Source organism: Condylura cristata, unplaced genomic scaffold, assembly GCF_000260355.1.
Source record: "Condylura cristata isolate star-nosed mole 26May11 unplaced genomic scaffold, ConCri1.0 scaffold00017, whole genome shotgun sequence".
NCBI classification, from domain to species: Eukaryota; Metazoa; Chordata; class Mammalia; order Eulipotyphla; family Talpidae; genus Condylura; species Condylura cristata.
In genome coordinates this window covers 28,819,516-28,844,897 of record NW_004567118.1, presented here as the reverse complement: position 1 = coordinate 28,844,897, position 25,382 = coordinate 28,819,516, and the positions used below count along the sequence as shown (strand labels likewise).

At 50.7% G+C, this 25,382-nt stretch overlaps 1 protein-coding gene across 2 annotated transcripts; it reads left to right on the top strand.

Moving 5' to 3' along the window:
• Nucleotides 1-4,240: 4,240 nt before the first annotated feature.
• CHD3 (chromodomain helicase DNA binding protein 3) lies at nt 4,241-25,120 on the top strand. Of its 2 annotated transcripts, XM_012726307.1 has the most exons (39): nt 4,241-4,347; nt 4,825-4,995; nt 5,211-5,335; nt 6,808-7,091; nt 7,318-7,448; nt 7,602-7,752; nt 7,936-8,129; nt 8,440-8,673; nt 8,845-9,048; nt 9,354-9,565; nt 10,288-10,419; nt 10,791-10,890; nt 11,845-12,036; nt 12,177-12,377; nt 12,765-12,902; nt 13,178-13,299; nt 13,454-13,627; nt 13,776-13,917; nt 14,113-14,244; nt 14,846-14,963; nt 15,188-15,312; nt 15,502-15,733; nt 16,000-16,166; nt 16,934-17,111; nt 17,523-17,588; nt 18,044-18,129; nt 18,264-18,397; nt 18,943-19,087; nt 19,269-19,431; nt 19,542-19,663; nt 19,773-19,908; nt 20,007-20,108; nt 20,300-20,428; nt 20,797-20,905; nt 21,125-21,257; nt 21,578-21,773; nt 22,817-22,980; nt 23,223-23,349; nt 23,842-25,120. In XM_012726307.1, exons 2-39 carry the CDS (start codon nt 4,900-4,902, stop codon nt 23,961-23,963), a joined length of 5,718 nt encoding a protein of 1,905 aa, XP_012581761.1. In that variant the 5' UTR covers nt 4,241-4,347; nt 4,825-4,899; the 3' UTR covers nt 23,964-25,120. The 2 variants fall into 2 exon arrangements, with proteins under 2 accessions (XP_012581761.1, XP_012581762.1); XM_012726308.1 differs by lacking the exon at nt 20,007-20,108.
• Nucleotides 25,121-25,382: the final 262 nt, after the last annotated feature.

The window sequence follows — 25,382 nt, the reverse complement described above, 5'->3', positions numbered from 1 at the left end:
GCCGCCGCCGGGGCTGGAGAGCGCTGGGCGCGAGCTGCGCGCGCGGACCGGGCCACTCGGTCGCGGCTTTCGGGGGAGGAGGAGGAGGAGATTTTTTTACCCTCGGCGGGGAGGGGGTAGGCAGGAAACGGCCGAGGCGAAGCCAGGGCCCCCTCCCTGGCCGAGCGAGGGACCGCGGAGACCCTGGCGGCCGGACGGCGGCGTGGGGGAGGGGCGCGTGGGGGAGGGGTGGCCGCGCGAGCGCCCCTCGGGCTCCAGTCCCGGTGGGGTTGGACAGAAGTAGAGTGGGGTTTCCGCGTGTGGAGCGGACCCCGGCGGTAGCCCCGTCTCCCCTGGCGTTTGGAAGACAGGAGGGGACGGTGTCCATCGGAGCCCACCCCCCACCTGCGGGTACTTAGGTGCCCGCCAACTCAGGGGGGGTTCGGTGACAACGCGGGGGAGGGGTCGTGGGAATGTTTGTGGGCAGCTGAGGACTAAGGGTAGGTGGTGGCCACACTCCTTGCAGACCACTTCCTGGAATAAGGTCCCCCCAGTTCCTAAGAGGGAGAGCAGTCATTTAAGATTGGGGAGTAAAGGAGAGTGTCTGGGAAACCAGATGCCCCCAACTCCAACCCCTTCACCTCCTCTGGGCTCTTTTGTGTCAAGTGCGGCTGGGGTGGGGGGGGGGCGGAGCGGGGTGTGTGTGGGGGTATGACCCCGTCAGTCTGGGGTGGTTCCGCTGCCCAGCTGTGACTCTCACGTGGCTGCCATTCACTGTCACTCTCTGGTTGAAACCACCCACACCCTGACCACGTTGGGGGGCATGTACTGCCCACCCAGCTGTTCTGCAGCTTGATCATCACTCAGCACCCCGCCCCTGGCTGACAAGTCTCCCGGCACTCTCTGGACAGTTCCACCAAGTGGTGGAGGGGACAGACGGGACTGCTGCCTCACATCAGGGGCTCAGCAGGGGCCCCACTCAGACCACCCTCCTAGTGGAGTTACCTAGTCTTCCTTAGGATGGGTGAGCATGTTTAGGATACTCACACCCACCTTGGAGAATGAAAGAGGACATCCACACCACACACACACACACCCCCCACCCACTGGGTACCCTGCAGCACAAATGCACCAAACTTCAAAACGATCCAACACCGTGCTTTGTACAACTGTCAGATGTGTGGCAAATGTTCCTGTATAGTTGAGACTACCCTTGAGGGAGTGTGGGGGTGCTTGCTTATGGGGAGGATGTGTGTCTGATGGAAACAGGATAAAGCCCTCCCCCTCTTTGTCTGACAAAGGGAAAAGTTTTTAAAAAGTTATTCCACAGAGCCCATTGATTTTGCACGAAGGAAAAGGAATAAAGAATTTTGGGGAGGGGCTTCCATGGAAAATAGCAGTGGTGCTAAAAAAAGGGGGGGGTTGTCAGGTTATGTTAGGAGATTGGCAGCTGTCTCCTATTTGTATTCAGAGCTTGGAATGTGATATTTGGGGGTTCTTGACCTAGAATTTGGATCTGTGAGAGAGGGGAGCATGAAAGAATCTGAGGTCCGATGGGTCTTTGTGTCAGTACTCCCTCCCCATCCCTCCTTGCTTTCTGCATGGGGAAGAAACGTCAATTTTTCTTGTATGTAAGTTTTAAATGAAAACCCACCTCCTCTCTGCCAGCTCAATTTTAGCTTCCTTTCAGACCTCCAAGTCAAATGAGTGACCCAGATACACCCCCTCAGATGACTTTTAGGTAAAACTTTGGGAACATATTTTTAGTCTGCTCATTATTTCTGTCTACTTAAGTGTGGGTAAAATAACCCTTCTCTAAGGAAATTATTCAGCCTGCCCTCCCTCATCCTTGTACGCATTAGAGGTTTCTATTGTTTTTCCTTCTGACTGCTTTGATTCTCACCATTCTGTTTTACATTCTTACCCAAGACCAATTTTATCCCTTCCCCCCTTTCCAGTCTCCTTACATTGTTAAACGTTTAAAATAATAGCACTTGTGTTGGTGGGGGAAGGGAACAGGAAGCCAAAAACTCATTTCTTCGCCCTCCCCCTTCTGGCAAGTCTAGAGAAATAATATAATATATAGATGTGATTCCTTAGGGGTGGGGGTGGGGAATGATTGTGGGTGGTGCGGAAAATTCTGGTAGTTTCTTTGCAAAAGGTCTGAAAATACAAACCCACCCCCTGCATGCAACACGCATGTGCAGCAGGCCTATTATGGTGGTTCGTTGTGGGGGAGGGAGGGGAATTTGAGAAAAAATAAATATATGTGTGAGAGATTGATGGTGAGATTAGGAGACGAGAGGGGCGGGCAGGAGGCGAGGCTTGCCGCGAGACTCCTCCCGCTGGCTCCGCGCGCCAGGCCCCGCCTCCCCTCTTCGCCCGCCCTCCTTCCTCGCCGCGTTCCCGAGATCTGAGCCGGGGATGTGGGAGAGTCTGGGCGCCGGGCCAGCATTGAGTGGCTGGTGAGACCGAGGTTGGGGCTTAGATTTGCTTTATTGCCCTCCCTTTCCCTTTCCTTGCTATTCTACCTTGCTTCTCCCGCCACTTTCGGCTGGAGCTTCCCATTGGAGGGGAGTGACCTGCACAGGCCGAGAGGGCCCTGGCATGTGCCCTGCCGCCAGCTGGTGGTGACCCAGGCCGTTTGCCTGATCTTTAGCCAGTTGGCCTGCCCTTGCCACTGCCCCGGCATCCTCCGTTTCCATTTTCATAATAACTGAAATCCCTGGGGTTAGGGAGAGCTGGCTGCCGGAGCATAGCGTTTTATTGACTTCCCATTACAGCCCCTACTCTATTTTCACACCAGGGGCCTTCTGAGGCCACACTCCCAACCCCCAGCTGAAATCCTAGCGTGTCTTCCTGCAGAGAAGACACAGGATGCTGGAGTTAGGAAGAGAGGTAACATTGCAGGAAGGAGGTGCCAGAGTTCCTAGGCAAAGGAAACTAAGACCTCCAGCCTTAATTGTGCCTAATTTTCCCTTGGCTGTTGAGGGAAGAAGGATTGTGTGTCCTAGGGCAAGGGGCTGGGCCAGGCCAGGCTTTCCCCTCCCGCACTGCTGCCTCTCTCTGCCAGAGCAAGACAGGTCTGGCTGGTTAGTCTGGTGCTTGCTGGGGGTAGGCGGCCGCGTCTTGGGGCATCGGTATCTGCCACTACATGGAGTAACTTTCTGCAGAGCCTCCACAGACTGGCAGGGGTCAAGGAGAACGGGGCGGGGGTCTATCAGAGAAGAAGGAACCCCCCCTCTTTGACAGAAACATTAGGGGAGAAAACCAGAGATCTAACGTTGCTGAAAGTAGGTACAGGCTGTCCTCAGGATTAGTGCTCAGGAGAATGTGTGTGTGTGTGCACTTGAGACTGTATCCGCAGTATTTTTCTGCCTGTATCTCCCATAGTGCTTATATATGAATGTGTTGGGATGTCTGGAACTAGGAGAGAAAAGGTGAGATCAGGGGAACAGGAATAGGGACTCTTATTTCTCATAGGGAACAGGGATATGGAAATAGAGTTGAAGAGACATCCCAGACTCCATGGGAAGAGGAGGAATATTTAGGTAATTGTGGTGACTTTTCCCTGTTGGGTTTAGTGTGAGGAAGGAGCCAGACACTGTGATCTTGTGGGCAAGAAGTGAAAATGACTGGCTGAGGATTCTGTTCCTCCAGGGCTGTGTTGGGGTGACAAGAGACTTGGTGATTATCTGAGGAAACATAAATAGAGACCTCCCTCTTAGAAAAAAGAACATCAGGGCCCCAGGGTGTTAGTGTGAGAACCCAGGTGTCCACCTTTGGCTCTCCCTTCTCAGCATCTGGCTTAGGGAGCTGCCAGCTTGTGTCTCCCCACTCCAAGTGCTGGGGTCAGGCCAGGCCAGCAGCTGGGCATGGCTTCCCCAGTTCCCGGGCAGGATGCCAGCTGGCTAAGTGAGGGGGAAGGCAGGAGGAGCCCTGGCGGCGACTGAAAGGACCTGCCACAGTCAGAGCTCGTGGCCTAGAGCCTGGTTCCTTGTTAGTAGGAGGGGAGAGAAGGGAGTGGTTTGGCTGCACTTCTTTTCTGACCCCTGACCTCCCATTCAGAACCAGAGCATCCCAGAGTACTAGAAATACTCTCTGTTTGCATCCAGCAAAGGGAGGCAGGGTTTGGAGGAGTTAATGCCGCAGTTCCTAGAGAGTGGGAACCCAGGAGGTGAGAAGGGTGAGGTTGAGGGGCCACAAAGAACGGGAACCTAGAGGCTTAGGTTTTCTGGTGCTCTCTGCTCCAAAGATAAGGATGACATTCGGCTGCTGCCTTCAGCATTGGGTGTGAAGAAGAGAAAACGAGGACCCAAGAAGCAGAAGGAGAACAAGCCAGGAAAACCCCGAAAACGCAAGAAGCTTGTAAGTGTTAAGGACTCCTGTCTCTGCAGCAAGGTTCAGGATACCCATTCCCAGAGACCTAGATTTTCTCTGGTCTTTACTCACCAGGGGGTCCTGAAGAAGTCCAGGAGGCCTAACTCTCCCCCTCTCTTGCTAGCCTGTATGTCAGTGATCTGGGGCTCTAGTCTCACTCACTACAGCCTAGTGAAGATCCCAGTTGTTGACGTGACTTGCCTTAGTAGCAAAGAAGCTGTTGAAAGCACAAGCTCTGGAGGTAGACTGCATGATTTCAGAGCCCAGCAGTCCTGTATCTTCTTGTGCAGTTTATTTGGCATTTTGTGCCTCCGTTTCTTCTTCCACAATAACTGAATAAAAATCGATTAGTTAATATCTCACAGGACCATTGTCAAAGATTTTTAAAAGAGATAATATATATTACATGCTAAGAACATTTTCTGGCACATGGTAGGGCTGAAGAAATGTTATTTTATTTCTCAGGACAGTGAAGAAGAATTTGGTTCTGAACGAGATGAGTACCGGGAGAAGTCAGAGAGTGGAGGCAGTGAATATGGAATGGGACCAGGTCGGAAAAGGAGACGGAAGCACCGGGAAAAAAAGGAGAAGAAGACAAAGCGGCGGAAAAAAGGGGAGGGAGATGGAGGACAAAAGGTGAGTAGAATAATTAGGGAGTGAGGAGAGAAATGAGTAATTAAAGACAGGCATGAGGAGGAGGAAGAGCCCCAAGGAAGTGGTGCTGAGGGGAGCATCCGTGGTGTGTTGGGGGATTGGGTTGGAAAATTGAACAGGGAGGTAGAGAGGCCCAGAGGAGACTCATGACCGTGGCTGGAGAAGCACCTGTCCCCCTGAAGTCTGGTCTCTCCCAGCAGGTAGAACAGAAGTCGTCAGCAACTCTGCTTCTGACCTGGGGCCTGGAGGATGTGGAGCATGTGTTCTCTGAGGAGGATTATCACACACTCACCAACTACAAAGCCTTTAGCCAGTTTATGAGGTGCGTGCATTAGGACTGGGGACTTCTCAAGAAGCTATTTTTCATTTGGGGGAGGCCTGGACCCCTCTAGGATCCGATAAAAGCTAAGAAAATACTCTCCGGAGAAGTTCACAGCAGGTACACACAAAACTCCACATATAATTTCAGGGAATTCCTGGACTCCTGAGGCCCCAAGGATCCCAGTTTGCATAATTTCAGAGAATTCCTGGACTCCTGAGGCCCCAAGGATCCCAGTTTGCATAATTTCAGAGAATTCCTGGACTCCTGAGGCCCCAAGGATCCCAGTTTACATAATTTCAGGGAATTCCTGGACTCCTGAGGCCCCAAGGATCCCAGTTAGGCATTCTTCACTGTGGGGGAAGGGGGTGGCAGGGGTTTGGGTCATAGTCCAGGGTTAGGTTAGAAAACTGTAATGACAGAATAGAGTGAGAACTAATGGCTCACCTGTTTTAAAAGTTTCGATTTCCCCGACAAGACCTCTCTCTACCTAAGAGTTGAAATTTTCCTAACTCAGTTATCAAGTTCCCTGTCCCTTTCTTAAGCCCCTATAATAAAAGATGAACTGCTGGCAGCAGGGCCTGAGCTTTGTAGCTCCCCAAGTAGAGACTAACAGAAGTGCCCTTTGGGGGACAGCAGCAGTCCAGTGCTCTGGAGGCATCTTGCTGAGGCTCAGGTCCTCTTGTGTCTGCAGCCAGCGCAGTACTAGTTCTACCCCCAACCCCGGAGCTGACCCACATGGTGCAGCAGCCCTCTCCTGTCTTGCCCACTGCACCCCTCAGCAGTGTATTTCAGTGGATCTGCCTGTTCTGCTCCCCGCTCTGTCTTGGGTGAATCCTCTCACCCCCTACACCTCTGGCCTAGACCCTAGTTCTTGTATGTATACATAAATAAAAATCTTTTTTTTTTTTAAAGATTTATTTATTTGTGCATACAGAACTGGGGTACAGGCCAGAGGCTCAGGGGCGGCGAGAGGCTTCACCAGAGACAGAGCGGGGAGCAGAACAGGCAGATCTACGAAGTACACTGCTGAGGGGAGCAGCGGGCGGGTCAGGAGAGGTCTGGCTCGCCATGTGGTCACCTCCGGGCCAGGTGGGAATCGAACTCATGCGGAACTGGCTTAAGCTTCTTAGTGCTGTGCTTTAACCCACTGCGCCACCAGGGAGGGCCAATAAAAATCTTTTTTAAAAAGGTAAAGCTGTTTTTACTCGTGTTCTTTCTTTTATATTGGCTTTATCTTTTTTTATCTTCTGTGCATTTAAATTTTATTTTGCTTTTTTCTACTTTTTTTAGTTTCTCTCGTTTAAACATTTTTTTTTAAACTAATTTGTTTTTAAGTGGATGTTATTCTTGATAGGACATATTTTCACCACCCAGGAATCCCAGCTTGTACGTAGACTTAATTGATGAGGGGAAATGGCAGTATTCCCAGGCCATCTGTGAAGGGTCTGAGTCTTCTGCTTCTATATTTACAGGCCCCTAATTGCTAAGAAGAACCCTAAGATCCCAATGTCCAAGATGATGACCATCCTCGGGGCCAAATGGAGAGAGTTCAGCGCCAACAATCCCTTCAAGGGGTCAGCAGCTGCTGTGGCGGCGGCGGCAGCAGCGGCGGCTGCAGCTGTGGCTGAGCAGGTGTCAGCTGCTGTCTCATCGGCTACCCCTACGCCCCCTTCCGGAACCCCTGCCCTCCTGCCACCCCCTGCTGCCGATATCCAGCCCCCACCCATCCGACGCGCCAAAACCAAAGAGGGCAAAGGTATGAAACCTCTCCTTCCAGCTACTGACCCTACCCTCCAAGCCACATGTTCTTAAATTATAGTCTAGGGCATTTTTGTCTCCTCCGCCCTGACGATTGTAGGGAAATGCTTTCTAGGAAAGAGTCTTGGTGAAACTGTAGCCTGCAGACAGGACTCCAGAGGCCTTTGTGACCTCCTTCTCTCCAGAATGTCATGACCTGTGCTTTTTTACCACTTGTCATTCAGGTCCAGGCCATAAGAGGCGGAGTAAGAGTCCCCGAGTGCCCGATGGACGCAAGAAGCTTCGGGGAAAGAAGATGGCACCACTTAAAATCAAACTAGGGCTGTTGGGTGGCAAGAGAAAGAAGGGCGGTTCGGTGAGTGGCCCTCCCCTATTCATAGCACCTGAGGGGGCATATCAAGGACTGCAGTGCAGACGTGAGTCCGTGAGGGAGCTGAGTAGAAGCAAAGGTCGGGGGAGGGGGTTGGGGTCAAGGTAGCCTCCCTGACAGCCACGGGGCTATGGGCAGTATGTTTTGCAGAGTGACGAGGGCCCTGAAGCAGAGGCTGAAGAGTCAGACCTGGACAGTGGCAGTGTCCACAGTGCCTCAGGCCGGCCTGATGGCCCTGTCCGCACCAAGAAACTAAAGAGAGGCCGACCAGGGAGGAAGAAGAAGAAGGGTAAGGGTCTTTAGCTATGTGTGATCCTGTCAGTCTACTTTCCTTTGTTCCTTTGTTGTCTTGTCTTATTTTCAATTTTGACTTCTTTATTCAACCCTTTTCTTTCTCCCCTCCCCCATCTCTGTCTCTCTGTCTCTCTCTGTCTCTCTCTGTTCCCTTTGCCTCCACTGGGGTACATGACAGTCCTGGGCTGTCCTGCAGTGGCCGGGGAGGAGGAGGTTGATGGCTACGAGACGGATCACCAGGATTACTGTGAGGTGTGCCAGCAGGGTGGGGAAATTATTCTGTGCGACACCTGCCCTCGTGCCTACCACCTCGTCTGCCTTGATCCTGAGCTTGACCGGGCTCCTGAGGGCAAATGGAGCTGCCCCCACTGTGTGAGTACCTGGTACCAGCATCTTAGGGCCCTCAGGGACGTTGTTTATCTGCCAGCTTCCTCCTTGGTTTCGCTTGTCCTTTTCCTACCCCCAGAAGCCTGGGTTGCTCAGATATTTCAGCAGCTAGGATCCTGCTTTGTTCCTCTTGCCCGTGCATTTGCCCCACCAAACCAATAGTTTTGGGAACTGAGGAGTCTGGTTCCTCAGTCCCCACAAGTCTTCCCTACATTTGGAGGGTTTAGGTGTCCTGCCTTTGCTTCTGTCTTCCATGTCACTCTTACTATGTCTGTGTCTGTCCTTGGTCTCCCAGGAGAAAGAGGGGGTTCAGTGGGAGGCCAAGGAAGAGGAGGAAGAATATGAAGAGGAAGGAGAAGAAGAAGGGGAGAAGGAGGAAGAGGATGATCACATGGAATACTGCCGCGTGTGCAAGGATGGTGGGGAGCTGCTGTGCTGCGATGCTTGCATCTCCTCCTACCACATCCACTGTCTGAACCCACCCCTGCCTGACATCCCCAACGGTGAATGGCTGTGTCCCCGATGCACAGTGAGTGGGCTCACCTCTCCAGGTTTACTGTCGGCCTTCTTTTCTCTACCTCTAGGATCCAAATGTCCTTCTCTCTGCTCCCCTACACTTGGCCTTTGATTCCCTTTGGGAACCCTTATCATTCTGCTTAGTAATGGGCTATTTTCTTTCCTTGTGTGTGTCAATCCAAAGTGCCCTGTGCTGAAAGGTCGTGTGCAGAAGATCCTGCATTGGCGGTGGGGGGAGCCACCTGTGGCAGTGCCAGCCCCCCAACAGACTGATGGAAATACAGATGCCCCACCCCCTCGTCCTCTTCAAGGCAGATCGGAGAGAGAGTTCTTTGTCAAGTGGGTAGGACTGTCCTACTGGCACTGCTCCTGGGCCAAGGAGCTTCAGGTATCAGGACCTCTCTTCTCCCTTTTCTGTGAATCCGTTTGTTCTTATCTCAGTCTCTAGACTTCCCTAGCTCTGTTTTTCTCTCATTTTGGTCCTCTAGTCTTTTTCACCTACCTACTGACTTAGTTTCCATATGTGTTTCCCTAGTTTTCCAAACTGCTTTCTAAGACAGCTTACTGTGTCTCATCTGGCCTTTCATAGCTTTTTCGTTCCCATGCCTTTTCCCCTGCTGGCCTCTTCTCTACCCCCCTTTTGTCCTCTGGATGTTGGAACTATCACTTCGCTCTTTTTCTGTGCCCCATCAGCTGGAAATCTTCCACTTGGTAATGTACCGAAACTACCAAAGGAAGAATGACATGGATGAGCCGCCACCCCTGGACTATGGCTCTGGTGAGGATGATGGGAAGAGTGACAAGCGCAAGGTGAAAGATCCACACTATGCAGAGATGGAGGAGAAGTACTATCGTTTTGGCATCAAGCCAGAGTGGATGACTGTCCACCGTATCATCAACCACAGGTAAGTCCTCACTCCACGGGAAGGGCCCCCTGACATATGCCACTCTTCCATTACGGCTGTGGTCCCATGTTAATATTTGCTTATTAACCAGGTTATTGATCTAACCTGGTTAATGCTTCCTGTAGCTCCAACCCTTCTGTTTTTGTTTCCTCTGTGGGGTGTGAGAAAGCAGGAGGAAAGCTAGCCCAGCACTTGCCTGTTTTGCTTCTCTGGAACCTCTAATGGTATAAGGAATGACACGTGGTTCTGGAGATCAGGACCTGAGAGCAAAACAAAAGAAAAAAGAAACATTTCCTCCAAATCAGTGTTTCTATATTTTTTTTCTGCAGGGTGCTTATCACAACCTAACATTATGCTATACATTTATTTTCCTAGTTCATTATTGTCCTCCACAGTAGAATATAAGCCTCACGAGAATGGGATTGTTTTGTTTACTGCAGAAACACGAGTGCAGTGCTTAGAACATGATAGAGGCTTAGTAAATACCGACTGGAGGAAAGAATGACATAGAAGCCCAGGGATGTTGATTCCTAGGATGCCATCCTGAAAAAGTTAGACAAGAACTTCAGCCATTCTAAACTCCTTTCCAGTAGTCCTCCATTGAGGATTAAGTGACAATATTTGTGTGTTGGCTGAATATTGAGTTCATGAGGACTTCTTTCTCTTTATGATCATTATTATTTTTCTCATCTTACTCCTCCTCTTGGCTTCCCTTCTCAAAGTATGGATAAAAAGGGGAATTACCACTATCTAGTGAAATGGAGGGACTTGCCATATGACCAGTCTACATGGGAAGAAGATGAAATGAACATCCCTGAATATGAAGACCATAAGCAAAGCTACTGGAGACACCGGTGAGGGGGCCAATGTGGGGGTCAGAGAGACTCTGAGGATGTGGGCTTGGAAACTGAACCTCTAAAATAAAATGAGGTACCCCATCTAGAATTTAGGGCAGTGGAATGGATTACTTGGTTGGATTACTTGGGTTGGGGATGATAAAGAGGCAATGTGAAGAACAGAAAGAAGATCTAGCCTGGGTGATGGGGAAGGGGAGATTGAGGGAGGAAGACTGAATTTCTAGGTGAAACCTATGGGATGAAGGTAAAGTACCTGGAAAAAAGATATTTAACTAGGTTTTAGAAAGTGGGAGGTAGGTTTGGAGTGTATTCAGGAGAGAGGATAAGGTGTTCCAAGGACCAACCTTACTCAGATCTACTCTTCCCAGAGAATTAATTATGGGAGAGGATCCTGCTCAGCCCCGCAAGTACAAGAAGAAGAAGAAGGAACTTCAGGGTGATGGACCTCCCAGTTCTCCTACTAATGATGTAAGTTCTCTCACTTGGCCTTTCTCCTGTGTTCGGAGCATGGTTATTGATATTTCCTGGGGGTATATTATTTTTTTAGAAAATTTATTTATCGTGCCCTCCCTGGTGGCACAAAGGGTTAAAGCACAGCACTATGACGCTAGAAGTAGCCACTGTTTGAGTTCGATCCCCAGCCTTGGAGGTGACCCAAATGGCGCAGCAGACCTCTTCTGAACTGCCCACTGCTCCCTTCAGCAGTGTACTTCGTTGATCTGCCTGTTCTGCTCCCCACTCTGTCTCTGGTGAATCCTCTCACCAACCCTGCACTTCTGGTCTGTACCCCAGTTCTGTATACATAAATAAATAAATCTTAAAAAATACTTTATTTATTTATGTACATAAGAACTAGGGAGAGGTGAGAGGATTCACCAGAGTCAAGAGCGGGGAACAAAACAGGCAGATCGAAGAAGTACACTGCTGAGGGGAGCAGCCGGTGGGTCAGGAGAGGTCTGCTGTGCCATGTGGGTCACCTCCCTGGATGGGAATCAAACTCATTCTGCAGTGGCTGCAGATAGCTTTATAGTGCTGCACTTTAACCTGTTGTGCCACCAGGGAGGGCCCTCCTGAGGGACTACTAATAGAACTTCCCAGAACTTCAACAGCCTTTTTGAATAATAGCTCTTCTTTTAGTATTCAGCTACACCCCAAGAGTGGCAAGAAATTTTGGCATAGGAGCCAGAGAGACATAAGAGGCAGCAGCACATGGGCTTCCGTGCCAGTTACCCTTCACTATGGTGCTCTGGGGTACTGATTTAAGGGATGACAGGGAGGGACTGAAGACTAGAACTCACATAAGTTTGGACCATAGTAGAAAAAGCTGTAGTCAAATTTGATAACAATACCAGGGAGGGAGAAGGAAACCAAGACCAGAGGAGCGACTGACTATACCCTTGAACTCTCTTCTTGACTCGACAGCCTACAGTGAAATATGAAACTCAGCCAAGGTTTATCACCGCCACTGGTGGCACACTGCACATGTATCAGCTGGAAGGGCTGAACTGGCTACGCTTCTCATGGGCCCAGGGCACGGACACAATTCTGGCTGATGAGATGGGACTGGGCAAGACCATACAGACCATCGTCTTCCTCTACTCACTCTATAAAGAGGTGAGCTGGATTATGGAGGGGACAGCCTGGATGGGAGTGGGGATAAGGGGAAGGGGCTGAGAGGAGGGCTGTGATAGGCAAAGAGTGGAGAGACACATTCCTGAGCCTAGGCTAATAGTCCCCCTACTCTCAACTCCCAGGGCCATACAAAGGGTCCTTTCCTGGTGAGTGCCCCACTCTCTACTATCATCAACTGGGAGCGGGAGTTCCAGATGTGGGCACCCAAGTTCTATGTGGTTACATACACGGGTGACAAGGACAGCCGGGCCATCATTCGTGAGAATGAATTTTCCTTCGAGGACAATGCCATCAAAGGTGGCAAGAAAGCTTTTAAAATGAAGGTAAGTCCCTCTCCCTCACATCAATTCTGTCATTTTTTTGTTTCAAGGAGATTTCAGTTCCTTTATTCCCCAAGGAGGATTTCAGTTCCTTTATTCCCCACTCAGTTTTGTGTCCCTCCTTCCCTTTATCTGTCTCCTCACCTCTGCTCTCCAGTCCTGGAGATGTAGCGAGTACTGCCAAGGACATACATGATCAGTCCATACTGGACCTGTGATGGAAACTGGGGGCACACTCAGTAAGCCCTTCATGGAATCAAAGTGGGACAGGATAACTGGCTTCCCTTGGGAGACGTGGTTAGGACAGGCTGTCTGGGTGAAGAATGCGGGCTGGAGGATGGAATGCTTGCTATTGGGTAGCAGTCAAATGAGCAGTGATTATGTTGGCAGAGGGAGGCACAGGTGAAATTCCATGTTCTCCTGACATCGTATGAGCTGATCACCATCGATCAGGCAGCACTTGGCTCCATCCGCTGGGCCTGCCTTGTGGTGGATGAGGCCCATCGGCTCAAGAACAACCAATCCAAGGTGAGTGAAATAACACATCTCATAAACTTGAGGGTGTGGATTCCTACTTGCCCTGGTCCTAAGAAGTAGTTCTGGAGACTTTCTACAGTTTGGGAAGCAGGATTCCTGGGAATCTTGGGGAGACAAGTCCAGGTTGAAACAGAGGGAGGACTAGAGATTTGGGGCCTGTGATCCTGAAGGGAATGGTAGCTGGAGGCAGGAAAAGTTGATTCTGTGAACCAACCACTTACCACTGATACGGCCCTCTCTTTACCTATCCTTTTCCCATTTTCTAGTTTTTTAGGGTCCTCAATGGCTACAAGATAGACCACAAGTTGCTGCTGACAGGGACTCCACTGCAGAATAATCTGGAGGAACTCTTCCATCTGCTGAACTTCCTCACCCCAGAGAGGTTTAAGTAAGTGGCTTAGTGAGTATAGTCTGACAAGATGAGTGGTAGGAGTGTCCAAGCAAGTGCATGAGTGCAAGATTAATCTGGAGTGAAAAATAGAGTCTGAGGTCAGGAGCAAAGAACCTGACAGCTGCTTATTTTCTTATCTCCTGGCTACTAGCAATCTGGAAGGCTTCCTGGAGGAGTTTGCTGACATATCCAAAGAGGACCAGATTAAGAAACTGCATGATTTGCTGGGGCCACATATGTTGCGGAGGCTCAAGGCTGATGTCTTTAAGAACATGCCAGCAAAGACAGAGCTCATAGTTCGAGTGGAGCTGAGCCCCATGCAGAAGTAAGAAGCAAGGAGGGCTCCCTGGCCTAGGGCTTGGGGATTTGGTGGCAATTTTCCAAGAGCTGGTGATCAAGGGCAACATTATAGTTCTTTATTATATAATTCTGTCATTATATCTCAGATTCTATGTCCCTGCTCTGGTCTTTAGAAAATACTACAAGTACATCCTTACTCGAAATTTTGAGGCTTTGAATTCACGAGGTGGCGGGAACCAAGTGTCGCTGCTTAACATCATGATGGATCTTAAGAAGTGCTGCAACCATCCATACCTCTTTCCTGTGGCTGCTATGGTGGGTACCAAGATCTGCAAACCAATTAGATGCTTGGCTCTCTGAAAATGGGGCAGTCTGGTAGGGATTGGCCTTCTGAGAGAAGTAGTAATTTCAGAGGCGTGGGAGCTAAATTTGGGTTTCCAGCTTGGTAGTTACAGTAAGTAGCTGAGGGCGTGTGTCCTGATCTTCTCTTCCCTCTTTTCCCCTTTGCAGGAGTCCCCAAAACTCCCCAGTGGGGCTTATGAGGGTGGGGCACTTATTAAGGCTTCTGGAAAACTCATGCTGCTGCAGAAGATGTTGCGGAAACTGAAGGAGCAAGGACACAGAGTACTCATCTTCTCGCAGGTGACCCACTCCGCTCATGTGCACTTGGGCCTGGCCCCTGGCCTTTTCTCCTTCTGAGCCTGCCATGGTATAAGAGACTCAAGATTGCATCTTTACAAATTTCTGGTGTAACTAGTTCTCGCTGGCCTCGGATACCTGTTAGGTTATCAAAAGTTGTAGTCCAGGTTCTCTAAGTCAGGTGGAGAGAAGGATGTGCCATCTACCTCCACAAGGCAGTCTCTGGAACTGATACTATTCCTTAGCCTTATTGGGAACGGAAGAGCACAGACCTTTTGGAAGTCTGATGAAATCTGTGGGTCTACTCTTTAGAAAACTACACATGTAATTCTACAATTCCGTACAGATTTTCGGGGGGGGGGTTGTTGATTTCCCTGAAATCAGGGTATCAGAGAAGACCCTCTTCCTTAAGGGTAATGATTTTAAATCAATAGAGTATAACAAAAATGTGGACTGAAGAGAAGCTAGGGGAGGAGGGACTCATAGTGGGGAACATGAGACAGAAGAGGGGATACAAGATTAAAGGGTTAGACAGATAAGAGGGTAAGACAAGCCCCACTCCATTGCTCATCACTCTAGACTCCTTCCTTTTCTCTTGCTCTAGATGACCAAAATGTTAGACTTGCTAGAGGATTTCTTAGACTATGAAGGCTACAAGTATGAACGCATTGATGGTGGCATTACCGGTGCTCTGAGGCAGGAAGCCATCGATAGGTTCAATGGTGAGCAAGGAAGAAAACCTCAGTCCCTGTTGTGTGCGGGGGGAAGCCCGTAAAAATCTGTACCCAGGTCCCTGAATGAGATAGGGAACGGCCTGGGTGGATATTAGCTATCTGGGCTTTTGAGCTGGGGGCTTGGTTGTTTTCAGTCAAGGAACCTCGAGGAGCAGGTGGGACAGAACTGTTAGGTACAAGAAAAGACTGATGTGCTAATACTTAACTTCTAGCTCCTGGGGCCCAACAATTCTGCTTTCTCCTGTCCACCCGAGCTGGAGGCCTGGGCATCAATCTAGCTACTGCTGACACCGTTATCATCTTCGATTCTGACTGGAACCCCCATAATGACATCCAGGTGGGAATGCGTCTTCTGGAGTCCTTGCACTGTTGAAGGGACGTGGGCATATAGAGAAGAGGGTATCATGTTCTAGACTCAAAATAAACCTCAGTGGGTAGAAAACCATTCCTTGCCGGCCTCGCATCCTGGAGGTGGCACTTACCCTGTCACTCCCCTGGTCCATGCCTACTTTCCCTCACCCTGCAGGCCTTCAGCCGGGCTCATAGGATCGGCCAGGCCAACAAAGTGATGATATACCGCTTTGTGACTCGAGCATCAGTGGAAGAGCGAATCACACAAGTAGCCAAGAGAAAGATGATGCTGACACATCTGGTGGTGCGGCCTGGGCTGGGCTCCAAGGCAGGCTCCATGTCCAAGCAGGAGCTGGATGACATCCTCAAATTTGGCACTGAGGAGTTGTTTAAGGATGAAAACGAGGGTAAGAACCTTTTCTGCAACTCCCTGAAAGCAGCCCCCTATTAGGAACTCTTCACTTTTGAAACCCCCTAAAGAAAACCTTTTCTGTTCTTGGAGGAAAGGGCCTCTTTACTTCTGGGTTGAACACAGCAACAGGTCTCTAAATGGACTCCAGGGAAGGGCCTTTTCTTTTAGAGCTCCTGTGGAAAGGAAAGCTTTCCTCTTTGAAGGCCTGCCCAAGGTTCTAGTTAGAACTCAGAGTCCCCTCTTAATCCCTGTTTCCACCAGGAGAGAACAAGGAGGAGGACAGCAGTGTGATTCACTATGACAATGAGGCCATTGCTCGGCTGTTAGACCGGAACCAGGATGCAACTGAGGACACTGACGTACAGAACATGAATGAGTATCTCAGCTCCTTTAAGGTGGCTCAGTATGTGGTGCGGGAAGAAGACAAGGTAAGATGCTGGGGCCCGACGGGGTCTGTTTGTGTAGTGTCCTTTTCTGGGTGTCAGAGTAGGTGCACACCTCTTTACTCTTGTATCTTAATTGATCTCTCATCTACAGTAGAGTAGACCTCAACCTACTTCTTTATCTCGTGGTTGACACCAACCTTTGGAGAAAGACATAGGCACAGAAAATGGCAATAAACATAGAAGGGTATTTCCGAGTCAGAGCAGGGACACAGAGTGCAGTAGAGGAAAGAGCTAGAAAATGGGTAAAAAAACAAGGAGGGGATGCATGCGACAGGTAAAAGCTACAGAAAGTGGGCCTCCCTGGTGGTGCAAGGGGTTAAATCTCAGTACGATCAAGCTTTATCGCCAGCCACTATGGCATGAGTTCAACCTCTGGCCAGGGAGCTGACCCATATAACACAGCAGACCTGTCCTGTCTCGCCTGCTGCTTCCCTCAGCAGTGTATTTCAGTCAGTCTGCCTGTTCTGCTCCCCACTTTCCCTGGTGAACCCTCTCACCCTCTCTCACTCTGGCCTAGACCCTAGTTCTTGTATGCATAAATAAATGAATATTTTTTTAAAAAAAGAGAGAGAAATTAAGAAATCACATAGTGTCCAGAACATTTACAGAGTTGAGGCATTCTAGGGCAGTGAGACTGGGTGGATGGTGCTGAGGCAAGAGTGTTGGGATTTTGTTGTAATAGAAGGACTGGGTGAAGTGGGAGACCATCAGAGCTCATTCCTCCTAGCATTCATTCTTCTGCTCTTCAGATTGAGGAAATTGAACGAGAAATTATCAAGCAGGAGGAGAATGTGGACCCCGACTACTGGGAGAAGCTGCTGAGGCATCACTATGAACAACAGCAGGAAGACTTAGCTAGGAATCTTGGCAAGGGCAAGCGGGTTCGAAAGCAAGTTAACTACAATGATGCTGCCCAGGAGGACCAAGGTGAGAACTGCCCCCATGCAGGAACCAGGAAGGGAAGAGATCAGAAGAGGGGCTTAGAGCAGAGGGATGTGTAGGAGTCAGATCTTTCCTGCTAAAGTGAAAGCTTAGGAAGAGTGGAGGCCCGGGAGTTTTGCTGGTGACCTAAGAGATCTGGTGATCGCAGGGGACATAAACACTCAAGGTCCTTGCTTACAATGGGCTAAGGGGTCATTGAGAGACAAGGTGGGTAGTGAGTGGAGAGGATACAGTTCAGATAAATAACCCAAAAATCAGACTGCAGGCAGTCAGCCATCATTCCTGAGAGGCAAAGGCCAGAATGAAGGTACACATGTCTCTGAGGGGAGCAGGAGGGCCCCTAGCTCGGGCTTGTCCAGGGAGCCATCACTGACTGATGAGTCTCTTCTCTTACAGATAACCAGTCAGAATATTCAGTGGGTTCAGAGGAGGAAGATGAAGACTTTGATGAGCGTCCTGAAGGTAGCATCTATTTTCCTGACTTTCTGCCAACAGCTTTTCCCATTTTACTTCCCAGTGTCCTTTAAGTTCCGTTTTTTATATAAATCATTGCTTTTCTGTAGAGAAACTAAAGATTGCTTGTAAGCAATTAGGAAGAAATATCTATAATCCTTCCACCATTAAAAACTGGACTGTATAACCATGCAGGCTTAGCTGCCTAGATCAGGAAGGGTATTGTCGGTTTACGTACCTGTCTGTAATCTTGCTATCATCAATTATCTGCTACGAATATGACTTGATTCTTTTAGACCTACTGGGTTAATAGTTCTGAAAGAACTTGGGAAAAAAAATTAGAAGAGCCTGACGTGACACAAGCCTTCACTATGTCCTGTGTCATGTTGGAATGAGGTGCTGGGAAGGATAGAAGGGTGGAGGAGGTGGTGGACTTCCTAACTGGGGCCATCACCACCCCCCAGGACGTCGACAGTCCAAGAGGCAGCTCCGGAATGAAAAGGACAAGCCCCTGCCTCCACTGCTGGCTCGAGTTGGGGGCAACATTGAGGTGAGAACTGGACCTGGGCCATGTGCTCCCTACAGAGAAAGCGGTATTCGGGGGCTGGAAACAGGCTGAGTCACTGAGGGTAGAAAGGACAAGAAATGTCCCTTGTGGATTTCCATTGCCCACTCTGTCCTCAGGTATTGGGATTCAATACTCGCCAGCGGAAAGCTTTCCTCAATGCAGTGATGCGCTGGGGGATGCCGCCCCAGGACGCCTTCACCACACAGTGGCTTGTGCGGGACCTGAGGGGCAAGACTGAGAAGGAGTTCAAGTGAGTGCGGTGATACATGGCTCAGCTGGTCTATGAGTTTTGGGTGTCACTTTCTTCCTCTTGGCTTCCATGTGATGTGACCTTACTCAACTGATCATCATGCTCTCCCAGCCATGTAACATTTCCTGGCTCGGTTTCCTGGGGGGTGGACTCAGCCTGCTCCACCTCCCCTCAGACGAGCCTAGAGGACAGAGGCTGGGCTTTCACCCACCTAGGAGAGGAGGTTAAGAAAGGAGCCTCCCCTGGGCTGCCCTTGCCTCACATTTATTGATTTGACTGTGATATTCTGGAAGGGGAGCTGGTGGGAAGGATGAAGAGCTGACTGATGGAGCCTAGGAACAAAATATCATGGCTAAGGATCCCTGGGAAATGCATGGGGGAGGGGAGGTGGGCAGTTAAGATTTGGGGAACTGGCAATGGTGAGATGGAGAGCCCCGGGGAAAGAACCCTGGAGGCACTCAGGTAGTGCACCCCATTACCACTCCCCTGTGTCCTTTCTGAGGCCCCCCTAATCCACCTGCCCTCCTGTCTCCAATACTCCTTAGGGCCTATGTATCTTTGTTCATGCGCCATCTCTGCGAGCCTGGGGCAGATGGCTCTGAAACCTTTGCTGATGGGGTCCCTCGGGAGGGACTGAGTCGCCAGCAAGTGTTGACCCGGATTGGAGTCATGTCCCTCGTCAAGAAGAAGGTATCAGCCTTCCCTTCATCCAGAGAGTCAGGCTGGGCATTTAGACACTGTGCTTCCTTTACTTTGCCTCCCTGAGTTCCTGGCTCAGACTGGTGTGAGATGAGACAGAGGGGACTGGAGCTTCTGTGTGTCCAGGTGCAGGAGCTGATCCCTATCCCTACAACTCCCCCACTCACCTCAGGTACAGGAGTTTGAGCACATCAATGGGCGCTGGTCGATGCCTGAGCTGATGCCTGACCCCAGTGCTGACTCCAAGCGCTCCTCCAGAGCCTCCTCTCCTACCAAAACATCTCCCACCACCCCTGAGGCTTCTGCTACAAACAGTCCTTGCACCTCTAAACCTGGTAATCGGGTTGGGATGACAGGAGAGAAAGGGGCCGGTGTCTGGCAGATGCAAAAGTAATGGTGTCAGAGTGAGGGTATTTCTGCTTTTTCACTTTATCTTCCTCTGCAGCTACTCCAGCTCCCAGTGAGAAAGGGGATGGTATAAGGACACCTTTTGAGAAGGATGAAGCAGAAAACCAGGAGGAGAAGCCAGAAAAGAATAGCAAAATTGGGGAGAAGATGGAGACAGAGGTCTGTGGCTACCTGGCTCCCCATGAGGGGAAGGAGAGAAGGGGTCTTGGAGGCTGGGTGCTGGGAGCCCTCTGCTTCATCCTAACCCATTGTCATTGTCCTTTCCCAGACTGATGCCCCTAGCCCAGCTCCATCGCTAGGGGAGCGGCTGGAGCCAAGGAAGACTCCTTTAGAGGATGAGGTGCCAGGGGTACCTGGAGAGATGGAAACTGAACCTGGGTACCGGGGGGACAGAGAGAAGTCAGGTGGGTGCATGGTGGACTTAGACTTTGGGGGTTTCTTCATCTGAGGTCAGAGGATGAGGGTGACATCTCCCCTTCCTATCCCCTACCCTACCCCACAGCCACAGATTCGACGCCAAGAGAGAGGGGGGAGGAGAAGCCGTTGGATGGACAGGAACACAGGGAGAGGCCGGAGGGGGAAACAGGGCATTTGGGCAAGAGAGGTAATGGGTGGAGGGACTGGACACCCGAGTCCCTGAGGGCATCAGGGGAGGTGGCATTTGGGGGCCACATGCCTTGGTCCTGGGCGGGTAGCTGCCCCTAGGGCCAGTGCAGTACAGGGAGTAGTCTCGGGACCTGGCTCTGGGACTGGACCCTGTTCTGAGGTGTGAGCACTGCCTGTCTGTTCTAGCAGAAGATATAAAGGGGGACCGGGAGCTTCGACCTGGGCCTCCTCGAGACGAGCCACGGCCCAATGGGCGACGGGAGGAAAAGGCAGAGAAGCCGCGTTTCATGTTCAACATCGCAGACGGTGGTTTCACAGGTGTGCGTGTGGGGAGGTGTCGCTGCCACCTGCTCCCCGCTGGGATTTATTCATCTCGTGGAGCCTCATTTTGTCTGAGACTTCCTGCTGCCTTTAATTCCAAGTAGCTCCCGGTGATACGGTGCATGTTGTCTCTTCAGTGTTCTCCTGACACCACAGCTATCTTTAATTTCACCGTCATTAATCCTGACTTGAACATTATTTGTGATTAGTTTTATTCCTAAGCCTTCACCTAAGCTTTACTTGTTCCTCTTAACCAGCCTCTAGTGCTCTGTCACTACTGAGTTTCTTCATCTGTACCTATCAGTTAGTCAGGGTATGGTTCACAAACTCTTGATACCTGATCTGTCTTCCATCCTCTTCTTCAGAGCTTCACACACTGTGGCAGAATGAGGAACGGGCAGCTATTTCCTCGGGGAAACTCAATGAGATCTGGCATCGAAGACACGACTATTGGCTTCTGGCTGGGATTGTTCTGTATCCTTTGATACAAATGCAAGGGGGAAGAAGGGTTCTGCCAAGGACCTACAGAGACACAAATACCCAAGGAAGGGGATTGTGCCTGCGTTTGGAGACTGGATCAAAAGGAAATATTCAAAAATTGTTAAGTTAATGATTTTTTTTAAAGGGAAGAAGTGTTGATAGCCCAGCTCATCCTTGTTAAATTCCTTGATGGTGTCCTTTCTTCACTGGCAGCCATGGTTACGCACGGTGGCAAGACATCCAGAATGATGCTCAATTTGCCATTATCAATGAGCCATTTAAAACTGAAGCCAATAAAGGGAACTTTCTGGAGATGAAAAATAAGTTTCTGGCCCGGAGATTCAAGGTGAGGGTAAGGGAAGAAAAAACAGGGTTGAAGAGGGTTTTGGCTCAGAAGTGGGACCATATCTCCTTGGGATCTAGGGAAGCGTAACAGCTCGAGTAGGGGTTGGTGAACGACTGATGGTTGAGGCCAAGACAGTGTGAATTTGTGTTTGAAATTATAGTCTGGTTGGGGGTTAATGCTGGGGCCACCGCATTATTAGTGTGGAGCTGGGGGTGCAGTGGATCTGCAGTGTGGGGTTCCGGGGCTGCATCTGGACTCCCCATTCACTTACTTGTGTCCACCCTGGCCACTCCCTGCATTCACATCTCCCATGTCCTCAGCTCCTGGAGCAGGCGCTGGTGATCGAGGAGCAGCTGCGGCGGGCGGCCTACCTGAACCTATCACAGGAGCCGGCGCACCCCGCCATGGCCCTCCACGCCCGCTTCGCCGAGGCCGAGTGCCTGGCCGAGAGCCACCAGCACCTCTCCAAGGAGTCCCTGGCAGGGAACAAGCCGGCCAACGCAGTCCTGCACAAGGGTAAGGGCCGCGGCGGCCCCGCGCGGGGGAGGGCCCACAACGCTGCGTAAGTCTTCACCCCGCACCCTTCAAAATCTTCCCACCCCTTTGATCCCTTTACCCTCTGAACCAACCCCCCCCCCCACCTCTAACTCCACTCCCAACCCACCTGACTTCCCCTTGGCTCTTTAGCCTCTAGGATTTGTGTGGCCAGGCCTCATCAATGCCTAATATAGGGACCTTCCCCCCACGCCCCACGAGACTGTGCCATGTCTCCCCAGGGTAGCCCTTCACTGACCCACACACCTGCTAGACTGCTAGTGGTTTCCACTTCAGGGTCTTGGGCAAAGTGTGGTCCATAAAGATCCATTCTCCTGACCCCACAAATACATTCCCTCATATATCACTCACCTCTTGAGCCAGACACTACCACTATCCCACCCTCTGACCCTACCCCATGAAACTTCCCTTGACCTTCAACCCTTCCTTCCAAATCCTTTTACCTTGATAATTGATTCAATTCCAAACCATCTAATCCTCCCTGGAGTAGAGACTGACTCCTGACCCCTTTGATTTCTGTTCTGATAGCCTGTATCTGTAATGCTGAAACTCTAAGTTCCCTCCCCCTTTAGATACTAAAATCTCGAGTCCTTTAATCTTTGACACCACTTAACAACCTCCCACACCTCCTAACTATTTCCTCCCCATCATCCCCAACCCCCAAACCTCACTCTTCCAGTATGGGATGTTCTGACAACTCCCCGCCCCCATGTCTTCCAATGTCCTCCCCGTCTCCCTTTTCTCCATACTCCCTTTTCCTTTCTTCCTTCTGTCTCTGTGATAATCTGGTCTCTCTGCCTCTTTACCTGACACTTTTTTTCCCCTGAGTTGCTTTCTTTTCTGCTCTCTACTTCTGTCATTTTCTTGGTCTCTGGTTCTTTGACAACTGTGTCCTTTCTTTTTCTGACTGTATCTGTCCATCTGACTCCTCATCTCTTCCTGGCTCCATCTCTCCCTTTCCCTGTCTTTCTCTTGCCCTTCTTTCTCCGTGGCCCGGGCCCCAGTTCTGAACCAGCTGGAGGAGTTGCTGAGCGACATGAAGGCGGACGTGACCCGCCTGCCAGCCACGCTGTCCCGAATACCCCCCATCGCAGCCCGCCTTCAGATGTCCGAGCGCAGCATCCTCAGCCGGCTGGCCAGCAAGGGCACGGAGCCTCACCCCACACCGGTAACCCTCTTTCCCCCTAACTCCAGTTTTCCCCGTTGGAACTGCTCCTGTACACATATAAACACTTCTATCAAAATCCTGTACGGTGTGGAAAACAACTTGCTCAAATACTCTCATCACCGAGTCTCCCTGCTTGTGTTATGCTACTCAGTAGTTCTGGACTTTAGTCCATAGTGTCTCCCTTATAGCTCCTTTCCTCTCAAAGACTAGACTGTCTAACTTCAGTTTACTTTCTATTCCAGGCCTTTCCCCCGGGTCCCTACGCCACACCTCCGGGGTACGGGGCAGCCTTCAGCGCCGCTCCCGTAGGGGCCCTGGCCGCCGCAGGCGCCAATTACAGCCAGATGCCTGCAGGGTCCTTCATCACAGGTCAGCTGGTCACTTCCTGCTCCCTGCGTCTTCCAGTCCGTTTCCAAGCTTTATTCATACTCAGCTACCCCCCTTTTAACTGTTCTGGCCCATCTTATTTCCTTAAAAGTAGCCAGCAGTTTACAGAGTGGAGTTGTTCTGGGTTTTGTTCTTCCCATCCGTCTTAGCTCCTCTTCTGTTCACATCATTGAAAACCTCATCCTGGGTTTCAGTGGTTCTGTGACTAGGTAGCTCCTGTCTGATCCTCCTCCATCTGGGTTGCTTCAGGGAAAGACAGTGAAATTAGATAGGGGGCGGGGACCCCGTGAGAGTTGGAACTTGTGTTCTGTCATGTGGCATGGGGGAATCTTGTGAAGAGGGGCTGAGCTTGGTCTTCTTCCCCCTACCCTGGCATTTAGGTGGTCTGGAAGTTAAGGGTATTCTGTTGTCAGGATGCAGTGCTTGGGAGTCAAGTAGGGACTGATGATCCTTCCTTACCCCCTTCCCAAACAGCCGCCACCAACGGCCCTCCAGTGCTGGTGAAGAAGGAGAAGGAAATGGTGGGGGCGTTGGTGTCAGACGGGCTGGATCGGAAGGAGTCCCGAGCCGGGGAGGTGATCTGTATAGACGACTGACTGGATCCCAGGCCTGCCCTTCACCCAGGCCCCGCCCCAGAGGCCGACCCTCAGCTCAGGCTCTGGTGCCTGCTGCCAATCCTCCACCTTCCCCAAACCTTGGGCCGCCACTGGGCTAGAAGCCCCTTTACCCCTCTCTACAACTCCTCTCTTCAAGAAGGGCCCTTTGTCTTTCTCCATTCCCATGTACCTTTCCCACCACGCTTTGAAGACTGCTGGTGAGAAGAGGTCTGGGTGGGAAGTGGTTAGCAGGGTCTTCCAAGTACCTTTATCCCCCACTGCCAAACATACACAGCTTCCCAGTAAATGGTTGTGGGGAGGAAAGAGGTGGAGCCTCCCCAGTCTTTACACCTGCAATACAAGCCCCACCTCCTACAGAAGTGGGGAATCAGCTTGCCTGGCCTTTAGAAACTTTGGTGGGGAAAAGAGCTTTGAAGAGAGGAGGGCAACTTTAGAGAGGGATGACAATGAGCCTTGGGAGGGAGGAAAGGAAGAGGAGGGGTGGCTGCATGTTTCCTTCCCCTACTTCTCCCCAGATGGGGGGAGAGCAGTTACAAGGGAGGGAGTCAATTGCTGTTCAGCCTGAGAATAAAGGCACTGTTCACTGGCTCATTTACCTCCTGCGTACCGGCATCTTGTGTTGGAAATCTCCCCCCGACCCCCACCCCCAGGGACCAAGGACCACCTCTACAAAGAGTAATGGTTGGGTGATAACTCCCTCAAGCCAAAGAGGAGCCCCTCCAATCTATCCTAGGGATGCAGGTAACCTAGAAAGAACACAACAGGCCAGACATGGGGGGAGGATCTAGTTCAGGGGCTCAGGTTCTTGAAGGACTTGTACCCTCCCTTCTGAAGGCCTGGATACAGACTTAAATTTGATTGGGCCAGACAGGGAGTCTAGTCACGGGACTACTTTGCCTTTGGGACCAGAGCAAAACAGTGGAGGGCAGGCTGGGGAGACTTGGTCCATCCTCCTCCCCAGGAGGGGCCGGGGAGAGTGGCAGTTTGCATGGCGAACCCCCCACTTCCTCTTCGCTGCCCCTTCACTTTCTTGCTGCCCCCTTCCCAGTCTTTTCATACCCACTCCTGCCCTGTCCCAGTCCCCTCTTCTGTATCAGGTTTATTGGTTGTACATATAAATTATACTTTCCTTTCTGTGTGCTCTGTTGTTTTTGAGTGGGGGAGTTCTTTGGTTGGTGGGAGTGATAAGAAAGGGTGTTGCTTCCTGCCATTTCATTTTATCCATCTTTCTCTCTTCCCTGTTCCTTTTGTCCCTTACCCAACTTAAGAGGAAAATGAAACAATAAGCAATGTTCGCAAAAATTTTACATTTTTCACCATTTAAAAAATTTTACAACTTTTCGTTTTTCTCATTTTATTTCCAGCCAGTACCAATGTGATGAACCTCAGGGTAGAGAT